This window comes from Microcaecilia unicolor, chromosome 11, assembly GCF_901765095.1.
Source record: "Microcaecilia unicolor chromosome 11, aMicUni1.1, whole genome shotgun sequence".
Lineage (NCBI taxonomy): Eukaryota > Metazoa > Chordata > Amphibia > Gymnophiona > Siphonopidae > Microcaecilia > Microcaecilia unicolor.
Genome location: NC_044041.1, coordinates 69,556,213 through 69,579,964, shown reverse-complemented (window position 1 = coordinate 69,579,964; position 23,752 = coordinate 69,556,213). Strand labels below are relative to the sequence as shown.

Genomic DNA, 23,752 nt, shown 5'->3' with positions numbered 1-23,752 from the left:
TGGACCAACAACGTGATTTTTTTTTTTAACTGGTTCCAGACATTTCAGCAGGCAATGCACAAAGAGGCTCTGCAGGCTTTTTACCATTTACAGTTGCAGCCAACGAAAATCGCATGCTAACAATGCTAATGAGCTGATCAGTATTCATATGTGCATTACAAGTGATGCACAGAAAGACCCGCCTACCTTTAGCAGAGAAAATTTTACGGGAGGTCAGGAGCAGCCACAGCAGGCAGATCTTCATGGGGCAGTGAGATAATACATCTTGGGAGCCGGGATTCTCTTGGCTGTCCTGGGCAGGGCTGCTGGCAGACCTTAGGCACAGGACCGGTCAAGCTTCTACATTCTCCCGACAGTGAAAGGCAGCAGCTTGAGGCTGTATGCAGCACATGCATTTCCCGGCCACCCTTAGCTAACTTTACGCTGGAAAAATGCTTAAAAATCACACTTTTCCCTCTAGCCCCAGCTATGGCGGCTTTCCATCAAAAAAGTTTGAAATAGACTGTTGGAGGGAGTGTGGAGAACGGAGAACATTCATGCATATATGGTGGGAGTGCCCAAAGGTGCAACTATACTGGGCTCGGGTGTTGGAGGTGGTCAATATGATAGGTAAGGGGAAGTACCCCCTCCAGGCAGAGTACTGTGCTTGCTGCATGCGGGGCCTAAAGAGTGCCGGGTGCAGGAACATAAGCTAGCTATTCTAATCTTCGGGGCGGCCAAATTAGTGCTGGCCCGGGCCTGGAAACAGCTAGAGGTTCCATCCATGCAAAGGGTGGGACACAAGGTGGACCATATCTATCAGATGTCTAAACTGACGGCACTGAGGAAGGGGCATATTCAAGTGTTTCAGAAAATATGGGAATCATATGAGCAGAAAAGAGACGTACTATGGCCACCATCAGAGAGAGGGGGGGAGGGGAACAGGCTGTGTTATAAGTTTGTACTATGAGGATGGTAAAAAACATGAAATGTACAATTGAATAACTGGGACAATGTTGTCCGAAATGTTAATGAAAACAATAATAAACAAAGTTGGGGAAAAAAAAAAGTTTGAAATAAAATGCTACCCACGGCTTTCATACATGCAGCTTGTGTGTGTATGAAAGCCGTGGGTAGCACACACTATTCTAAGAATGCACAGAGCAACCAAGCATAGCTGACTGGCTGTTCTGTGCATGCGTACTTTACTGATTGGCTTCCCCCCTTCCCCTACTGATGATGATTCTACTGCCAAGTTATTGAAATGTAGTGTATAGTTTTCTAGCACGTGACAGAAAACATGGCTACAAATTCAGATCTGTGCTTGTCTTTTTTTTTTATTACCATTGAGGGACAGATGCAACATCCCTGGAAACATCCATCTTCGTTGAGATCCTTGGTAAAAGTTACCAAATTGAAAATAGTGAGATGAGCTGCTCACAAAAACAGTGAGCAGCTCATCTCACTATTTTCAATTTGGTAACTTTTACCAAGGATCTCAACGAAGATGGATGTTTCCAGGGATGTTGCATCTGTCCCTCAATGGTAATAAAAAAAAAAGACAAGCACAGATCTGAATTTGTAGCCATGTTTTCTGTCACGTGCTAGAAAACTATACACTACATTTCAATAACTTGGCAGTAGAATCATCATCATATATTAAATATATATTTAGAAACCCCCTGGCACAACTTATCGGTAAAGTCACTGCTAATTCCTATTATCACGGGATGTATTCAAAGCTCTGGAACAGGCCAAGTCATTCTAGGAAGAGAGGAGGACAGCCTCGGAACCACTGGAGCATCCAGACATGGCTACCCTCCCAGTAGGCTACCAAAATTGGATGCAAATACACACACACACATATATATATACAAGCAATAGTTAAAAATAAAAAAAAATTAAAATTAAATGGCTGCTTGTGGGATTAAGCATGTGACTCACAAAGGCTTGGAGAAATCTATCCATAATCTGTTTGTGCTGTCTGATACATGACAGAAGCATTTGTACTAGGGATACTCAGCTTGCAGGAAAACCTGGAGTGCACACATCGGTGGAGCGCAGGCTCTTCAGGGCTCACAGAAGAACTCCGAATGTACGCATCAGCCGAGGGTAGGCTCTTCACAGTTCATAGGAGAACCTGGAGTGTGCACATCAGCAGAACACAGGCTCTTCATAGCTTACAGGAGAGCTCAAAGAGTGCATCAACAGTGCACAGGCTCTTCAGAGGGGACCAGGAAAAATGTTCAAGTCCCAGTCAGCTGGCGGGGGAGAGTGAAACCAAAACAGGAAATACCTGTTTCAATACAAGTCTTTTTTCAAAGAGGATTTCAGGGATGGGTGGAGAACAGCAGATACACCTCATCTCTAGAAAATCGGAGAGCAGCTCAAGAGCTTTCTCACATGCACAGTGAGCATGTCTGACACACATATACTAGTGCATGCCAGGTAAACACATACAGAAACACATATGTCCCACTGACTGTTATATGCCATGACTCTACCAGCAGCATGGGGAGGGGTCAGAGCAATATTTTCCCCAGAATTCAGAAGGCTACCGGGGCTGCCTTAGCAAATAGTGTGCAGAGGAAGAAAATAAATTAGCTAATGGGAGCTGAAATGGCTGATTGCAGCCAGGCAGAAATTCAGTTACTGTGCCCAGGAGGCTGCATAATTTGAATCGGAAAGCAAATTTCCAGGAATCAACTTGTTCTATAGCACAAGAATAAATATTTATGTAAAAGGTTTATATATTTCCTTTTCAATTTTCACTGTCCCCAGCAAGGCGACTATACAGAAGCAGTCATCTACAGAATCTACCTCTGCAATCCATGCACCCAAAAAACAGAGGCAGCACATTCCCAGGACTCTGGAAAACTTACAAGCAAAATTCCCTTATTAAATCTTCTCTCTGAAAAGGATTAAACAACCAAAGCAATCACTTAAAACGTAACAAAGAACAAAAGATGCAGTAATATCAAATTATTTATTAAGATTTCTATTCCACATATTTTGGAAACTATCATAGCAAGTACATATTCAGTAAAATTGGATCCAAGTTCACAGAAAATCAAACGAGATATCAAGAAATAACAACTATGGAACCAATACACAAAAGAGTGAGGATGCATAGCACAACAATAAATTCCCAGAGATGATGGTAACAAAACACAAAAGGGGAGAGTGGGTAAGTATTGAATGAAAGCCTACCATCTCTATATATAAAACGCACCTCCAACGTTCTAATAAAGCCGGAACTTCCATAGTTGTGTAGATCGGCTTTTCCCCCATGAATGTCTGCCCCGCCTTCGTGTCAGAACGTGATGACGTCGAGGGCGGTGCACTGACACTCACCCAATCGCATCGCTGAGCCGCCCCGCCCTCGCGTCAAACCGTCATGACGTCAAGGGCGGGTAATGAAAAAAGAAAACACAAGAGGACTTAGTTCGCTCCGCAATGCTGCAGCACGCCCCCCTCCAAACATTTCAGGAGCAAGGCAAGGACCACACGTCACCGTTTTGTTTTCTCTCACAGGATCTTGCCCGCATGCTGCGTTTTCATGGGCCACTGTATTGGCAGTGGCAGGCACCTGGCGATGCAGGAACCGCCACTAACACACTGCAGGCTGCTGGAGGGAGGGAGGGAGGGACAGGGGGTGGCTGGGTGGCTGGGAAAACCCTGGAACTGGGACGCAAAATCCTGCAACTGGGAGGGAGGGGGGGTGAGGACCCTGGAACTGGGTAGAGGCAAGGAGGGAGGGGGAGGGAAAACCCATGAACTGGGAGGGAAAACACTGCAACTGCGAGGAAGCGAGGGGGAGGAAAAACCCTGGAACTGGGACCCTAAACCCTGGAACTGGGAGGGGGGTGAGAACCCTGGAACTGGGAGGGAGGGACAGCACCATAGAACTGGGAGACGGGGGGGGGGGGGGAAGGGGGGGAACCCGTCGAACTGGGAGGCAGGGGAGGAGAGGCCCTGGCACACACTCTCATTCACACACACTTGCACCCAGTCTCACTCTCTCTGTCACACACACTCACACATTCACTCTCTCTCTATCACACACTCACTCTCACACACACACTGTAAAACACACACACTCCGAGGAAAACCTTGCTAGCGCCCGTTTCATTGCTTTCTGAAACGGGCCTTTTATCCTAGTATAAAATAAGATCCAAAGAAAATAGCAAAGAATCAGGACATGCACGGCAAAAGAGAAGCTTTACATTTCTAGAGAGAGGATTCAGAACATAAGTAAACCAGAAGTATATTCCACAGTGAAGAGCCACACAACTAAAAGCTGTGGTGAGAGAAGTGTCCAACTGAGCCTAGTAAAAGGTGGACTTACCAGAAGGTGCACATTTGAAGAGTGCAAGCTCTGAGAAGGTTGATAAGGAAGGTAAACAGAAAGACCCTTGTAGAAAGCTGAATAGTTAAGAACAAGGATCTGATACCAAATCCCACGCACACTGGAGGCCAAAACTGTTCTATAAGCAGAGGAGTGACATGGCTAAATTTGTATTCATTATAGATTAATTTAACCACAGTGTTCAGAATCAACTGTAGTAGTTTCCTCAGGGAGAAAGAGGGCATCCCTGAGTGGAAGAAATTAGTTTTTACCTCATAATTATCTTTTCATAAGTCCTTCCAGAACCTGTGGGATAGTTGAGTCCATCAACCAGAAGGTGGAGTTAGAGAACAAAAACTGAGCTGAGACATCCCTCTTGGCATCCAGTCCAGCTCCTTACTATTTGCATAGACAAGCAGTAAGGAGAAACAATAAACACAACCACCTTAAACAACTCACTAACCTAACACTAACCAGATGAGCAAACACATATGGACCTCTATCATCTTTGGAGAACTTTGAGAACAAGAGATATGCAAGACTCAACATGCAAGATGAGTCATTATTTGACCCATTACTTTGAAACAACTAAACATCTCAGAAACCTTGGGCAGACCTCTGGAACAGTGGGAAGGACTAATGGCAAAAAAATTAATCAGGTAAGACCTAAATTCTCCTTCCATTACGTAGCTTCCCACTATTCCAGAACCTGTGGGATGTAAAAAAAAAAAACAATCCCTAGAGCGGGTGAGATCCTGGCACCGCCACCCTGAAGACCAAAGCCCCATAACCAGCTGTTGAGTGTGCCAGAATGCCACAATGTCCACCCACATTGCCACCTTGCAAATATCCACGGGAGACCGTAAGGTAGTCTCCACCCAGGATGGCACTGTACACCTCATAGAATAAGCCCATAAAACCTGAGGAGCTTGCTTCCCCGCAAACAAGAAAGCTGATGTGCAGCGAAGGGCGACTAAAATGATAGCGGGGATGGGACGACTTCCCTATGAAGAAAGACTAAGGAGGCTAGAGCTTTCCAGCTTGGAGAAGAGACGGCTGAGGGGAGACATGATAGAGGTATATAAAATAATGAGTGGAGTGGAACAGGTGGATGTGAAGCGTCTGTTCAAGCTTTCCAAAAATACTAGGACTAGGGGGCATGCGATGAAACTACAGTGTAGTAAATTTAAAACAAATCGGAGAAAATGTTTCTTCACCCAACGCATAATTAAACTCTGGAATTTGTTGCCGGAGAACGTGGTGAAGGCAGTTAGCTTGGCAGAGTTTAAAAGGGGGTTAGACGGTTTCCTAAAGGACAAGTCCATAAACCGCTACTAAATGGACTTGGGAAAAAATCCACAATTCCGGGAATAACATGTATAGAATGTTTGTACGTTTGGGAAGCTTGCCAGGTGCCCTTGGCCTGGATTGGCCGCTGTCGTGGACAGGATGCTGGGCTCGATGGACCCTTGGTCTTTTCCCAGTATGGCATTACTTATGTACTTATGATGTGATAGTCTCCATCTAGCAATTGTGGGCTTGGAAGTCATGAGGAAGCCTCTGCTTACCAAAAAGCACATAGTCTGTCCAATTTGTGAAACTCAACCGTGACTTTGCGCACATCGAGAAACTTCAAGGACGAATACTGAGCTTCTTCATCCTCTCTGCAAAAGGATGGACGCTCCACAGATTGATCGAATGATATGCTGATAATACTTTCAGAAGAAAGAAAGGAACCGTGTACAGGGAGACCCCCCCCCTCCCGACTCCAAAAAGCAGAGAAAGGAATCCCAACAAGAAAGAGCCTGAAGCTCTGAAACCCTATGTACCAACACGATAGCCAGCAAGAACGCTATCTTCAGTGTAAGATCTTTCAAACAGGCCTTACGGAATGGCTCAAATTAGGCTTCTGAAGAGCCCAAAGGACTAAATTAAGGTTCCACTCTGGACTGCTCCCCACAGGAATCAAATGATATCTGGATGAACCACAAGAGAAGTCTTCTGTAGTTGGCCCTTGAAACAGGCCAAAGCTGCAACCTGAACATTTGAAAACCCAACATCAATGCTTTCTGATGACCTGCGTAGAGAAATGCTAGAATGTACACGATCTCAGCAGAGGAAGGAGAAAATCTGCGCTCATAACATCAGCCCTTGAACATCCTCCACACCCTCACATACGCCTGAAGCAAGGTAACAATGACGGAATCAAAAGAACCCTTTCCTCTGAAGCGAGCCTTTTCAATGGCCAAGCTGCAAGGCCAAAGGAGAATGGATAGTCCATGAACACTGGACCTTGCTTCAGTAGGCTGTGTACCTATAGAAGACGGAAAGAATCCTCGTCCACAAACCACGGCCTCCGTAGCCATTCCAGGGCTACAAGAATTATGAAACCCTGGTGCAAGGTGATCCATTTCAATACCCGGCCTACCACAGGCCAAGAAGGGAACACATACAGTACATGTATCTCCGTCTAGGGCTGCACTAGGGCATCAATCCCCATCAAGCCCAGATATTTCCAACAGCTGAAGAACCTGGGCACTTTGGCGCTCTTTTTCATTGCCATCAAATCCAGAAGTGGAGAATCCCATCGGTCCACTATCAGATGAAAACCATGGGGGGATTGTTCCCATTCTCCCGGATCCAAGGAATGCCTGTTGAGAAACTTCACCTCCACCATCATGGACCCAGTGACATGAGCTGCTGACAAGCAGAGAATATTTTTATCTGCCCAACTCATGAGGGAGGCCACCTCCACCACCATCAGATGGCTGTGGGTCCCAATATGCTTGTTGATATTAGCCACCGCCATCGTACTGTCTGAGAAAACTCTGACTGAGGCCCCAGCCAGACAGGGAGTGAAGTCACATAAGGGATTCTGCACTGCCCTGTGCTCCAGCCAATTTAGATGAAGGTTATACTTCTGTGATACCAGAGACTAGCGGCTGAAAAGAGACTCCTGTAATGGCCACATAAGAGCTCTTGCCCTTGGCACAACATGCATTGCTGCTGTCATTGACCGCAGAACCTGGACACAGTCCCAGACCCTGGGCCTGCCTTGACGGAAGAGAAGACAAATTTGTTGAACTAGCTTAGATCTCCTGCATTCCATGAGGATGATCCTCTCCCTTGCTGTGTCATTTAGAACACCCAGATACTCCAATGTCTGCGACTGAGTTAGTCTGCTCTTCTCAAAACTTATCACCCAACCGTTACCGCCATACTGACTAAATAGGACAACGCATGAATGAGCCAGTTATGAAAATCTGATTCCCTGGTGTCGAAAGAAGGCTGCCACCACCACCACCATAACCTTGGTAAACGTTCTTGGTGCTGTAGCAAGACCGAAGGGCAAAACCATGAACTGGAAGTGACAGCCCAGCACCGCAAAACGCAGAAACCTCTGATGCGGCGGTCGTATGGAGTATATGCAAGTACGCCTCCTTGACATTGAGGGCGGTGAGAATTCTTCTGCTTGAACTGAGGCTATGACTGCTCTTAGTGTTTCCATGTGAAAGAGGGACACTCGGAGGTAGTGATTTAGACCTTTGAAATCTAAAACCAGATGAAATGTGCCTTCCTTCTTTGACACAATGAAGTAGACCAAGTTATCTGCCTTGTTCAGCCTGGGGACCTGGAAAAAAAAATGGTTCGGAGTGCCAGCAAGGAATATGGAGGCCTGAACCTCAACCATCTTGGTTCCTTTGACAAGGAGACTGCAAGAAGAGAGGAGCAACCGGGTGAGAGTACTCCAACTTGTAACTGTCTGTAAGAATATCCAGAACCCACTGGTCTGATGTGATTTTGGCCCATAGTTCCTGAAACTCCTGAAGACATCCACCCACTGGAGGAAGGGAAGAGTGGACCAGCCTTACATCATTGTGACGCTCAAAAGGCATTAGGCATGCTAGCTGACAGAGAGGAGGACTTCCAGTCTGCACCAAAAGGAAGACTGGCATGACTGAAAGTGGGACTTCTGACCATACTGCTGACAACCAGGCTGGTACACTCTGCTGTCTCGAAATTGAGATCAACAGCCCCCTGAAGATGGACGATCAGAGGCTTCTGGCTTATCCTCCTGCAACTACTGTGGCTTAGTTTCCCCCAGTTCTTTCACCAAGTTTCTGAGATCTTTTCCAAATAGTCACTTGCCCAGAAAAGGCAGTTTAATTAGATGCGACTTTGACGTTGCATTCGCTGCCCAATGCCGCAACCAGAGTTGCCGATGGGCCGTAACAGTCAAAGACATACGGCGGGCCGTAACCCATAACATGTAATAAATAGCATCCACAAAGTAGGCCAATCCCACTTCCAGCTGGACGTTATGGTGCCAGTCTTGTGCTGCAGACTGCTGATGCCATTTCAGGCATGCTCTAGCCACGAATGAGCTACACAGTCACTTTTAGGCCCAAAGAGGCCACTTCAAAGGCTTGTTTCAGCGGGCCTTCTAGCTTTCTATCTTGTAGGTCATTTAGGGCAATGCCCTCTTCCAACAGCAAGGTGGTCATCTTAGTCATCACCGTAACAAGGAAGTCCACCCTGGAAAGCTGCAATTTATCCTTCTCCTCTAGAGCCAACAGGTAGAGATGAGCCATGGCTCTTCCCACTCTCAACCCTGCATCCGATGAGACTCATTCTATTATAATCAGGTCTTGAATGTCTGGATGGATCGGAAAGGCCTTAGAAGGACCTCTAAGCCCCTCTCATGATTGACAAAGATGGAACTCCTGATGTTGAAGGAGAAGACTCCTCAATGGAAAGCATTGCCAGTGCCTCAGAAATAAGAGTACTGAGCTCATTTTTATAAAACATCAGTACTTTCGGGTCATCCTCCTCATCATGAGCTTGCGGAGCTACTGCTAGTGATATGCAACTTATCCTTAAAATCGAGCGTGGTACCGGAAGATTGGGGTGACCAATGTAACGCCGATTTTTAAAAAAGGCTCCAGGGGAGATCCGGGAAATTATAGACCGGTGAGTCTGACATTGGTGTCGGGGAAAATGGTAGAGGCTATTATTAAAAACAAAATTACAGAGCACATCTGAGGACATGGATTACTGAGACCAAGTCAGCACGGCTTTTGTGTGGGGAAATCTTGCCTGACCAATTTACTTCAATTCTTTGAAGGAGTAAACAAACATGTGGACAAAGGGGAACCGGTTGATATTGTGTATCTGGATTTTCAAAAGGCGTTTGACAAGGTACCTCATGAAAGGCTACAGAGGAAATTGGAGGGTCATGGGATAGGAGGAAATGTCCTATTGTGGATTAAAAACTGGTTGAAGGATAGGAAACAGAGAGTGGGGTTAAATGGGCAGTATTCACAATGGAGAAGGGTAGTTAGTGGGGTTCCTCAGGGGTGTGTGCTAGGACCGCTGCTTTTTAATATATTTATAAATGATTTAGAGATGGGAGTAACTAGTGAGGTAATTAAATTTGCTGATGACACAAAGTTATTCAAAGTTGTTAAATCGCGACAGGATTATGAGACTGGGAGACTGGGCGGCTAGATGGCAGATGACGTTTAATGTGAGCAAGTGCAAGGTGATGCATGTGGGAAAAAAAGAACCCGAATTATAGCTACGTCATGCAAGGTTCCACGTTAGGAGTTACGGACCAAGAACGGGATCTAGGTATCGTCGTCGATAATACACTGAAACCTTCTGCTCAGTGTGCTGCTGCGGCTAGGAAAGCGAATAGAATGTTGGGTATTATTAGGAAAGGTATGGAAAACAGGTGTGAGGATGTTATAATGCCATTGTATCGCTCCATGGTGTGACCGCACCTTGAGTATTGTGTTCAATTCTGGTCGCCACATCTCAAGAAAGATATAGTAGAATTGGAAAAAGTGCAGCAAAGGGCGACTAAAATGATAGCGGGGATGGGACGACTTCCCTATGAAGAAAGATTAAGGAGGCTAGGGCTATTCAGCTTGGAGAAGAGACGGCTGAGGGGAGACATGATAGAGGTATATAAAATAATGAGTGGAGTGGAACAGGTGGATGTGAAGCGTCTGTTCACGCTTTCCAAAAATACTAGGACTAGGGGGCATGCGATGAAACTACAGTGTAGTAAATTTAAAACAAATTGGAGAAAATTTTTCTTCACCCAACATATAATTAAACTCTGGAATTCGTTGCCGGAGAAAGTGGTGAAGGCGGTTAGCTTAGCAGAGTTTAAAAAGGGGTTGGACGGTTTCCTAAAGGACAAGTCCATAAACCGCTACTAAATGGACTTGGGAAAAATCCACAATTCCAGGAATAACATGTATAGAATGTTTGTACGTTTGGGAAGCTTGCCAGGTGCCCTTGGCCTGGATTGGCCGCTGTCGTGGACAGGATGCTGGGCTCGATGGACCCTTGGTCTTTTCCCAGTATGGCATTACTTATGTACTTATGAGGGAGCTCTCCCTCCTTTAACGGCTCCTTCAATGATGGCTCCTCTGAATAAACCGAGGCCACATCAGATAAGGAGAGAGAAGCAGAGACAGACCTCCAGGAGTGGACAGATGAGGCTAAACAAGATCTCTTAGGAGCCGGAGTAGCAGTGGGGCGAGAAACTGAAGCACCTTGCAGCAACTCTGACTGTCCCTGCTTCAGTAAATAGGCCTGGTGTAAGAGCAACATAAACTTCGGAGAAAACATTCACCCCAACCTTCACCCAATGCAATCTCAAGCGGTGAGTCAGGATCCCTCCCCTACACCAAGTAGAACTCTAAAGTGGTTCTTAGTCAAACTTTAGTTGGACTAGCTGCTACCCCCAAGCTCACAGTCTCTACAAGTCCTACTCCAAATGAGACAGAATCAGGACTGATACTCTGTCCCACACACTCCAGTAAACCTCTTAAAAAACAAAACAAACATTGTGCTAGACAGGCAGGCAGAAATTCAGGCCAAGTTATCTGCCTGCCTGTCTGACATTGCTGCCTGGATGTCTCACCACCACCTGAAGCTCAATATGTCCAAAACTGAGCTCTTTACCTTCCCACCTAAACCAACCTCTCCCCTTCCCCCACTCTCTATTTCTGTCGACAACACGCTCATTCTTCCTGTCTCATCTGCTCATAACCTTGGGGTCATCTTCGACTTTTCCCTCTCCTTGTCGGCACATATTCAACAGATTGCTAAAACCTGTCGTTTCTTCCTCTATAATATTGCCAAAATTTGCCCTCTCCTTTCTAAGCACGCTACCAGAACCCTCATCCACACTCTCATCACCTCTCACTTGGACTACTGCAACTTGCTTCTCACAGGTCTTCCACTCAGCCATCTCTCTCCTCTTCAATCTGTTCAAAATTCTGCTGCACGATTAATATTTCACCAAAGTCGCTATGCCCAAATCAGCCCTCTTCTGAAATCACTTCACTGGCTCCCTATCCGTTTCTGTATACAGTTCAAGCTCCTCTTATTGACCTATAAGTGCATTCACTCTGCTGCCCCTCACTACCTCGCCACCCTCGTCTCTCCCTACACTCCTTCCCAGGAACTCCATTCACTAGGCAAATCTCTCCTAATTGCACCCTTCTCCTCCATCGCTAACTCCAGACTCCATTCCTTTTATCTCGCCGCACCTTAAGCCTGGAATAGACTTCCTGAGCCATTACGTCAAGCTCCATCCCTGGCCGCCTTCAAATCCAGGCTAAAGGCCTACCTATTTGATGCTGCTTTTGATTCCTAACTTGTCACCTGCTCGTAACCTTTATCTTGTCTTCCTCTCTTCAACAGTCCCCTTTCCTTATGTGTCCTATCTGTCTGTCCTACCCTTATCCCTTATTTGTCCTGTCTGTCTGTCCTGATTTAGATTGTAAGCTCTTTTGAGCAGGGACTGTCTTTTCTTCATGTTCAATTGTGAAGCGCTGCGGACGACTGGTAGCGCTGTAGAGATGATTTGTAGTAGTAGTAGTAGAACAGTGTTTCTCAAATCGGTCCTGGACTATCCCCTTGCCAGTCAGGTTTTCAGGATATCCACAATGAATATGCATGAAATTGATTTGCATAGACTGTCTCCATTATAGGCACATCTCTTTCACGCATATTCATTGTGGATAGCCTGAAAATCTAACTGAAAAGGGGGTATTCTAGGACTGACTTGGAAAATACTATGCTAGAAAAGGAGTGTGCCACAGGAAACAGGGGAGAGGTGAAGGGAGAGAAGAAATAAATTTGCGGGGCACCAGAAACAGGGATCTGAAGACCTCCAGAAATGACTCTGCAGACTCAAGCCACTTGCAAAGCTCAAATGGACCAGGAGCAAATCACTCGGAATCAGAGGCTAAAAAGTGTGTCCATCTACCTGCTGGACAGAAAATACTGAGGAGCTGGACTGGATGCAAAAAGAAATATGTCTCAGCTCAGTTTTCTATCTCCATTGCAGGTTCAGGAATAGCGGGAAGCTACATAATGGAATAAAGAATTACAATAGTCAAGTTTAGTTAAAACCAAAGCATGAACCAGTGTCTTCACAGCAAAGTCATCCAGTATTGGTCTCAGATTACAAATCTTGCATAGTGTAGGAAAAGATTTTTGAATGATTCACGAGATGCATGGGTCAATTGACAGAGTGGTCAAACATCATACTGACAGAAACTAATCAATGAAACTGTGCACACTGTAATGTCACTGAAAAGTGATAAGTTTTGCTATTGATCAGAGCATTGGAACTTCTGTGCTCCAAATTAGTCTTTTAAAACCAAATCAGCCTGTCCCCACCACCGTTCATGGCAACACAAAATTTAAGTGAAGCGAGTGCTACACTGTGGCACAGTGCCTTCCTAAACTACACAGCTGAATGTTTGCAAGGGACATAGTTTATACATTGTTGTGCATTACATGTCTGTTTTATGCTGATCTTCTTGTACACGGATTGTTATTTATTAATTTTACTATTAACTACCTTGCTGTCTTGTGAATGAAAGATGGTATATAAACCAAATGAATAAACAAATATCAGGGATCTGGAAATGCAATGAGTTAACTAAAAATAAAATCAAAATAAAGTGGGGGGAGGGGGGAAAGGAAAATATATAAATACGAAAATCACTTACTGGTTTTCACTTGCAAATGGCGTCTGAAGCAAGTGAGGGGTAGATGAGTATGAAAAGTTATTCCACAAACTGGGAGACAGCATCGAGTTCTGAAAGCACAGCAAAGACACATCAGAATACCCACAGAGTCCAGGGTCTCTGCCCCAGCACAGTTGCCCCTCACTGTGTGTCATTGCCACATAGCAGCTCTGAAGTTATTAGGACTCTCTTAGGGTTGGCTATTTGGAGATAAATTACAAGAGTGTAATTAAAGCCCAGAATACCTACCCTGCTCAACTAACACTCCAGCAAGCTGAGAGCTAGAGGCTAGAATGAACGTGGCCTTGTCCTTACCAAGCACTGTGTGATCCTCGCTCCTCTGAGTACCGACGGATGGATATTACTACTACTACTATCACTTCTATAGTGCTACTAGACATACGCAGCGCTGTACACATCATATGCAGGCGTACTTTCTCTGTCCCTAATTTGTACTTGGGGCTCATTACACATACGTTGGTGCTCTCTGCAGCCCTTACAAGTTTGGAGCAGTTTTGAAAATCAGCCACATAGATGCAAGGTCTAGGGCTACTTTTACCAGTGGACCATGTAAGCACATAGTTTCCCTTTAGGTACTTTTTGATTTATGTCTTATGCTAATCATTTTTGTGTGTTTTATTTTTTGCTCTGATTTAATGTAAACCACTGAAAACAAGTGGCTAGATTTGAAATTCTAATCTATATATGTTTTAGGCTCCCAAGTCCACCTGCTTTTTGCCTGGTTAAAGTATTGCACAGTTTCTTTTTCTAATTTCTAGCCTTCTTATTAACTACTCAGGTTACAATTTACTCAGGTAAAATGTAAGCAAATTTCAAACAACCAATTTACCCAGTTAAATAGCTTCTCACAAAATTGGTGTGTAAAGATCACCTATTCCTTTCCCACTTCTCAAATTCTTCTCCACACTGCAGAAAGGAACTCTCTTCTGCTTTCTAGAGAACAGCTGGGACTGGCCAGCCTCTAAGCAGGGTATCACATGGCTACAAACCATTTAGGCTTTCAGATTATCTAATAACTTATAAAAGATATTTGTATGCAGGGCCTCCAGCGTATGCAAATATATCTCAAATATTCATCAGGGACAGCCTGCAGCACTCCAGGATTACAATCTGATGCACTTCTCCTGAAGTGTCGTCATACCACAGCTCATCATCTGAAGCGGGCTAGCACCAGGAATCCAAATCTCACACTCACCTCCATGGCAGGCAAGCAAAGTGGGGACTGGAGGCTGGGCACACTGTACAGCACACTGCCCATCTGCTGCTGCTCATGCTGAGTGTACTTATTCCCGCTGTCCATTCTGTGACACACAGAGCATCAGGCTGTGTTCTGCAGCATGGCGTCACAGCAAATACTGGGAGATAAATCCTCAGCACAGCATGTTACTCCAAACCATATCCTAGGAGAGAAAGGATGAAAGCGGTGTCATTTCCTGCTCCACATTAAAAATAGGCAAGCCTGTTCCTTCACAATCACTAGGGTCCCCCCCCCCCCCCCCCCCCCCCGGGCTTCAGCTTGCAATCTCATACTTTTCCCATTTTATAGATAGAAGGATAAACGTACAGCTCAGCGCAGAGCAGCCAACATTTGAAACAAATTACCCCTTCCAGGACATAGTAACGGAATTTGCTTAACATTAGGCTGCAGACCAACTAATCAAGGACACATACATCAGACAACACTTGGCCCTTGTACCGAATCTCTGCTAATCCAGGATACGTATGTCAGACAACACTCAGCCCTTCTAGAGTCCCTACTATTGCAAGGCACCTCAGAATACACACTACCTTTCTCCCAAATTTATACTGCAACACTGGGACATTACCAATACTAAAAGGCTACACTATGCAAGAATAAGCACATAACCAATGCCAAAGACAGAGGATCATCAGGAAGGGATGAGAGCCACTGCTGGTGAGATCAACATTCACCCTCCTAGGGCACCAGCTGACATACCATACTCTCCCTTTGCACATACAAAAGACAAGGGCTCATCAGGAAGGATGCGAGTCACACATGCCCATAATAATGCTCACTCTGCTGAAGAAATTACCAGTCATCCTCCCGGGACACCAGTCACATGCACTACACTCTCCTTTTGCACACAACTAGTGCTAAAAAGGCAGAGGCTCATCAGGAAAGGATGTGGGCCACACATGCCCATGCTCACACTGCTGGTGAGATCACCAGTCAACCACCCAGGACACCAGTCTGACATACCACACTCTCACTTTGCACACACAAAAGGTAGAGGATCATCAGGAAAGAATGTGAGCCACACACGTCCATGCACACGCTGACACTTCAGGTGCAATTACCAGTAATCCTTTGCCCAAACTGCGCCCCTGGAATGCTTGGCCTATTTTCTTGCCATTTGCTTACTGCATTAGGGTACAACATGTTTGCATTACTTTTGCTTTAGAAAACTGTACACTGAGCTTTGGTGAACAGCTCTAACGCAAGGTAACTGCATCAGCCCCAAAGAGCCAAGTTTCCTCTCAAGCCACAGCTATTCACCGACACCTCTGCTCTCATTTCCCTGGCATTGACAGAGCCTTCACAAATAAGGTTCTCTCCACAAGAGATGAGAGAATACTCAGGATGCTCTTAGGTGTCGCTTGTTTTAGGATATTAACACAGTACAGCCAGCTTAGATACTGTCCAACTTTAACAGTCTAAGCTTAAAAGAGTTTCCTATTTTACTTTTACTATAAAGAAACTGCTATAGAGCAAAACATGCCTTTGAGCAGCTCTCTTTGCAGTCATTTGTCTGAATCTTCTAAAGACATTGCAAAACCACGCCTTTCTGAGCAGCTCTAGGGTTTGTCTGAATCTTCTGAAGATAACCTTATTGCAAAGCCATGCATTTCTGAGCAGCTCTAGGGCTGGTCTGAATCTTCTAAAGATACTTTATTGCAAACCACGCCTTTATGATCAGCTCTTTATCTCCAATGATTTACTTTAAAACTGCTCGCTCTCTCCTTTTTAAACATTAACAGCAGCAGACTGGTTCCATTCCGATTAAGATGGCACCCATCCCTTACACAGTAGGCACCTGTTTATCAAAGCTGCCCAGTCTGTAACAAATCTAAATCCTTTTCCCTGCCCTAATATCTTTAACTACAATTTGAGACTTCACAGCTCTGCCTATCTCTTCAGTCCTGCACATGGAAAGAGGAGCATTTCTGAGAACAAAGTACTATCTTGGGAGGTTCTCTAACTAAAAGTCTAAATTTGATTTCCAGAGTCTCCCTCTTTCACCTTTCTATGTCATTGATATATATCAGATCTGCCTCAAAAGTCTAAAATTTTATCTGATACATGAGGTCAACCACCTTTGCCAAGTGATCCTCATGCCTACCAGCCACCCTGCTATTTACAATCCTAATGACTAAATCACCAATTACAGCAGCATCCCTAACCCTTCTCTTCTGGGAACATAACCTGGAAGAGACATCTTCAGTGTGAGAGGACACTGCATCATCTGAAGAGCAAGTGACCAGGTCCTAGCTACAAGATCATTTACAGTCACAGTAAGATGATGTGCTCTTTCCAGGTGGCAAACCTTTTCCAAGGAAGCATATGGGGCTACCAGACTGAAGGTGGAATTATGGAATTATTATGTTATGTCTCCAAGTTTTCCTCCATGTACCTCTCTGACTGCCTCAGTTCCTTCAGATCTGTTACTCTAGCTTAAAGAGATCAGACTCATTATTTGAAAGCCAAGAGCTCTTTGCACCAAATGCACATATATAACCTTTCACCATCTGGTAAATCATGCATATGGACTACTATCTGCAACTCAACACTGCTGAATTGTTAGTTATTTAAAGTTGGTAAAGAAGCAGAAATGTTTAAACTTATACTTAACATTTTTGAATATTTCACCAAAGTTTTGAAGCAGATCACAGTATAATAAAATTTATTAATCACTTTCAAATTTGATGTACTCTGTTAATTCATCAATAACCTGCATCTATTTAACGGTCACAGTTAATCACATGTTGAAGAAAACCCTATTAAACTGTTGTGAAAAATGTTCCTCCTATACTCTTAACTGAGGCAAGGATGGGTGGGAAGGTATGGGTGGGAAGAAACGAAACACACAGAGACTTTAATCTGAATTCTCTTCTAGTTTCTAAACATGCAGAAAATTAATCAATTTGGGAACATATCTGTCTTGCTGAAGGAGTGAATGCTGAGTGTCATCTTACTGAAGCTACAGTCACGAGAGCTTGAGGAGTACCCAAGGAATATCCCAGTTGTAGACATTTGGAGCAGAACCTCAAAGCCCTTTTGTGACATAATCAGTGAATGATGCCACTATATTACCAGGCAGTCTTCACAGAACTGTGGGAATTACTTGCCTTGTTGGAGGAGTGAGTACTGAGTGTCATCTTACTGCAGGTATAGCCACAAGACCCTGAGGAGTACCCAAGGAACATCCAGATTGCAGGCACTATTGCAGGCAGATGCTTAGGGCCCTTCAGTGATGTCATCAATGGGTGATATTGCTATATAACCAGACACTCATTATGTTCGACAACTTTTCACTCAGCATCATGACACCAGGGATGACGACAACCTTGACCAGCTATGGTCTCAAGAGGGTGTAACTAAAGATAGGCAAGTATAACAAGGAATAAATGCAAATGTATAGGAATGCTCCCGTTCAACACATCATTCAAAAATGGGCTAGAGCAGTGGTTCCCAAAGCTGGTCCTGGAGGCACTCCAGCCAGTCAGGATTTCAGGATATCCACAATGAATATTCATGAGAGAGATTTACATACACTGCCTCCAATAAATGCAAATCTCTCTCATGAATATTCATTGTGGATATCTTGAAAATCTGACTGGCTAGGGTGCCTCCAGGACCAGGTTTGGAACCACTGGGCTAGAGAGATAGCAGATGATTATACAATGTAATTTATGGAGGGAAAAGGACAAGTAGAAAGTACACAACTCAGAAAGGTGCATTATAAAAATACTACACGAGTTCTATATGCATCTTAGATGGTTTAGCAAGATATGGAAGGGAGCATCAAGAAGTTGCCCAAAGTTTGATAATCTGCAGGGAACATACATTCACTGCTGATGAGACTGCCCAAAATAGCAAAGTTTTGCGAGGAACTATGAATGCACTTTGAGCAGCTGTTCAGGCAATCTATCCCAAGTAGTAAAGAACTGTGTCTTCTGGATTTGGAGGACGAATTGGAGATGGAGTGGGATGAATACTGTCTATTTGTGAGGAAGGCATATCTGATAGCAAAACAATGTATTATGATTCAGTGGATAGATAAGATCCCCCACATTCTACTGCATATGGAGAGAATGTTGGCCCAGCACATGGGGGGAAAATAACATGTATAGATTTATACACATATGGACCCTCTCTTTCAATTCTTGAACACCCAAGTTGAGAAGTGAACTTTCAAAATGCTTTGAGTACGAGAGAAGACTGTTAGTTATATTGTTCTGATTTGGTCCAGAACACATGCAAGATGCCTGAAGTAGCAAATTATATGCTTTAAGTAAAAACTGGGCAGGCAGGGGGGGGGGGGGGGGAGGGGAAGGAGAGTATGTCAAAAATTGGTGGACGAGGCAAAGTATGATTTCACTATGGTTCCAAGATGTAAGTCTTTTAATTGCTTTATGTCATGCAAGAATTTAATAAATATGAGTTTTCCATAACCAGGCATTCTGCGGAACTGTGGGAATATACCTGCTTTGTTGAAGAAGTAAGGGCTAAGTGTCATCTTACTACATGAATAGCTGTGAGACTCTGAGGAGTACCTGAGGAACATCCTGGTTGCAGGCACCATTGCGGACAAACACTGAAGGGCCTTCAGTGGCATCAGCATCATCAGGTAACACCACCATATAACCAGGCACTCTTCCCATAACATGGTCGCAAGTGCGTTGCCATTGGTGTATGCTCAAGGGACACGCCAAGCCCCTTTGGAGGCCTTCCTCCAACCACCGCCAAAGACTTTCACTAACCACACCCTCTCCAAAAGACTTTACATGATGTGAAACCCACAAGCGAGCCTTCTCCGGAGTAGCCCCCACGCTCTGGAATGCACTCCCTCAAAGGCTTTGCTTAACACAAGACTATCTCTACTTCAGGAAGCAGGTGAAAGCTTGGCTCTTCAACCAGGCCTTTACTGGAAGAAGTAACTAACTCATTAGTCTCACTCACACACACAAGGAGTACTCAGGCTGCATATACTGCAGCAGGACATGTTTATCCACTCCTACCCTAGCTAATATAATATTTAACCATTTCTTTGACCTCATGTGCAACTTTCTTTAAATCAGTCACCTTACTTTCTAACTCTTCCTACTTTTTTTTACCTATCTATACATTACAACTTTGCCTTACTATCAATTATATTGTGTTGACATTGTAAGTAGTATACCATGCCATACTTTGTAGTGTTATTTGAATATTTTACTGCTGTAATTGCCTATTGCTCATGTTTGATCTATTCTTACTGTACACCGCCTTGAGTGAATTCCTTCAAAAAGGCGGTAAATAAATTGTAATAAATAAATAAATCTAGGAGATGAGCAGGGGAGCATCAACAATTTTTCCCGATGAGGAAGAAAAGGAAGGGCTCAGTTATGGCACATTCTACACCATCGGGTGTTAAGGGCCTATGAACCAGCATGTGAAGTCCCTTCAAGTGAAACACTGCAGGATTCTGTGAGTATTCTCTCCCTTGCAGAAGATGTATTACGTTCAGAGGCTAGGACCCCTCTACTCAGCCTTTTTACCTAGCTTCAGTAGCCTGTCCTCTGAGAGAGAGCTTCATCAGTTGCCCATTACGGTGATCCTCTTGTAGGAAGACACTCATATTGGGCAAGAAATAGTCAATCTGGAAAGTAATATCCAATTTCCAGTGGATTTGAGTACTTCTGCTGAGGTTAAGTCCTCTCAAGGGTCTGAAATCACACTGAAGGATATTTTGACAGTAGTAGTTAGATCTGAGATCTCGGGGTCTTTGTGACAATTGTGATTTTTCTGAAGAAACTGTAAAAAAAAAAAAAATATATATATATATATATATATATATATATATATAAACATGATAAGAAATTGCAAACAGTATCAACTTGGATGGCTAAAATGGACTCTCGTGTTAATACTTTGCAGTCTGTTCCTTCTTCTAACATTAAAGGATTCTCTGATCCTCCACCCTCGATTAGAGATTTTGGAAAATTCAATGAGAGTGAGGAATTGTCCTAAAATTTATTAACTAGAACCCCTGGAATTGGTGAAAAAATATTTAAGCGAAGTACAGTTATAACCACAGGCTGATATTTTAACTGTGAATAATATATATTATGTTTCTCGAGATGCCAGGCAGGCTGATGAGGGTGATTGGGCCTTAGAGCCAATTTCTCTTCCCCCTAGTTTAGATATTTCAGAATTCTTTAAGTCCTCTCAGGATATTATAAAAACTCCTGCTACTCTTGGACTCACATAACATTTGGAGAAGCAATTGAGGTGGCAGTTCCTGTGCCCTCAAAGCAGTGAATACGAAACTTGGTGAGTTGGGTTTCCGGGGACTGCTTTGATGGAAATTAATTTTAGCCATGAATGAATTAGAACAATGAACAACTACTTAAGATAAGTGCTTGAATTTTTGGCTACAGTTTAAACTTTTTATTTTGCTTATGAATTTGTGTTTATGGGCACTGTTTCAGCACATTCCATGTTTGCACAGCAGCATTTGAAGGTACCCTACGATTACACTTGCTCTATGGTATTTAGCTTATAGCAGCAATGAAAAATAAGCTACATAGATGGTCTTTGCAATCCCTTAGACAGCAGTGGTTGAACTGCGAAATGCTGGCCATTGTTGGGTGGACCTATGGAACATACTAGCAGCTAAGCCCTTTGACTGAAACTATAAAATGATTTTAAAAAACTGCCTGAACAGCAGTCATTGGGAGGTTTTCTGTGCCAAAGATCGAATGTGAAAGACTACAGTTGAAAAAAGTGCTACAATGATTTCTGACGCTTTTTCCTCCCATTAGTTATTTTTTCCTATGAAATGCTATATATATATATATATATATATATATATATATATATATATTATTATTATTTTTTTTGGGGGGGTGGGGAGGTTTAATATATTTTGTTACTAATTTATTGTATATTTTGAGGGTGTAAACAAATGATTAACGAGGAGCTGGTTGCTATAATGGGAGCAATTCTATAACTTGGCACCTCAAATTAGGCACACGAATGTGGCCTGCTGAAATCCAATCCTATAGTGGCATCTGTGCACCAAGGTACCATTATAGAATACTAGAATGTCAGTATCAGTGCACCTACATTTAAGTGTGAACATTTATGCCAGGTCAATGGCTGGCGTAAATGAGCACATCTAAGTGTGCCATGCAATGCACATAACTTCTAGTATTCTATAAGTTACATGCGTAAGTTACCATTCCCATACTCCACCCACTTATACATCCCCCTCGCAGTTACATACTAAGGTCTCCTTTAACCAAGCTGCGGTAGAAAGTGTCCTTCGTGCGTCCTTACATGGGTATTTCCCACAGACAAAGGCCATTTTTCACCACAGCTGAAAAATGGCTGATTTTCCATTTTCCCTATTAATGGCCATATGCTAATGTTACCATTAGAGCGTGGCCATTTTTAACAAGTTAGCACATATGCACTTACTGACACTTATTTTGTAGGCAGTAAGGGCTCATGCACTAATTAGTGTACAGTAATATTGCTATGTTAACTGACTGCCCCCAGACATGCCCCCTCTGCAGAAAATAAAACAGAGTCAGAACTCCTGCTAGAAGCCCTTTTAAGCTGCACTAAGCACCCGCTAGCACTTACTTCAGCTTAGTAAAAGGCCCTCTAAGACACTTAGGAACTACCCTATAGAATATAGCATGTAGTGCAAAGTACATGCATAAGTGCCAAATGTCTTAGCGATTGTGTGTGCAAGGAACACATAACTGCTGGTGCCCAGTTATAGAACTGCCCTGAATGTATTTTGATTTTCAGATGGAGTTTGACAAAGCCTCTTACAATAGATTCCTTATGGAATTAACAGGGTCATAGAACAGGAAGCAATGAATGGCCTTTTGTGGATTGGAAAGAATAGGGCTAAACGGTCAGCTATCCCCATAAAAAAGAGTCAGTATATCAAGAATCAAATAGATAAACATTCATAAATGATCCGGAGACAGCGGGGATGAGAAAAGTGATAAGTCTGCAGATGACACAAAACAATTCAGTCTTTAAAACAGGTGAGGACTGTAAGGATTTGAAGAAAGATGTTGTGAGACTAGGAGACTGGCTATCTAAAGGACATGAAATTTCATCTGGACATGTGCAAAGTAATGCAAACAGGGAAAAAATAATCCCAACTACATGTACAAAATGCTAGGTTCTGAGTTAAGTCACCATCAAGAAAATTATCTCAAAAATCATTACAAACAGTGTGCCACAGTTTTTGAAAACAAAAACACACACACACACAATGTTGGGGATTATTCAAAAATGGATAGAGAACAATCCTGAGAATATCATTATACCTATGTAAGGAGTCCTTTTACTAAGGTGCGCTGAAAAACAGCCTGTAGTAGTGTAGGCGCGGGTTTTGTGCGCGAGCAGGACCATTTTTCAGCAAACCTGTAAAAAAGGCCAGTTTGGACGTGTTGCAAAATCAAAATTGGCGCTCTGAGACCTTACCGCCAGCCATTGACCTAGCGGTAAATAGCAAAGTCTCATGCAGTAACCAGACAGTAGTGACCTATGCACATCAAATGCCACTTGGCACGCGTCCAATAAGCAAGTCCAAAAATAAAAATTATTTTTTTGACGCGTACCAAAAATGAAATTACCGCAAGAGCCACATGGTAGCCGGGTGGTAACTCCATTTTGGCACATGTTGGGTGCACATAGACGCTTACGCAGCCTAGTAAAAGGGCCCCTAAATGTCTCGGGTTCATCCGCATCTTAAGTAGTATGTACATTTTTCGTTGCTCCATCTCAACCAGAAAACATTCAGAGAAGGGTGACAAAAATGATAAAGGGGACAGAATACCTCCCTTATGAAGAGAGGTAAACAGATTAGGTCTCTTCAGCTTGGAGAGAAAAAAAAACAAACAAAAACTTAGGGGGATATGACAGAAGTTATAAAATCCGCAGTGGGTAAATGTTTGTTCAACCTGTGGTAATAACATAAAAATAAGAGGACACTACACGAAACTAATGGCCAGCTAACTGAAAACAAAAATTTAATGCAGCATACAAATACGTTGTAGAATCTTTAGCCAGAAGATACAGTCAAGACAACCAACA

General features: G+C 43.6%; 1 protein-coding gene across 1 annotated transcript in view; it reads right to left on the bottom strand.

The window, feature by feature from the left end:
- The window catches only part of SBNO2 (strawberry notch homolog 2), a 216,497-nt gene that overhangs the window by 171,167 nt on the left and 21,578 nt on the right, over positions 1–23,752 (bottom strand). Inside the window, 2 exon segments of the mRNA XM_030219853.1 lie at positions 13,369–13,457; positions 14,603–14,807. Of these exon segments, the coding sequence (XP_030075713.1) occupies positions 13,369–13,457; positions 14,603–14,707 (194 nt within the window). The 5' untranslated portion in view covers positions 14,708–14,807.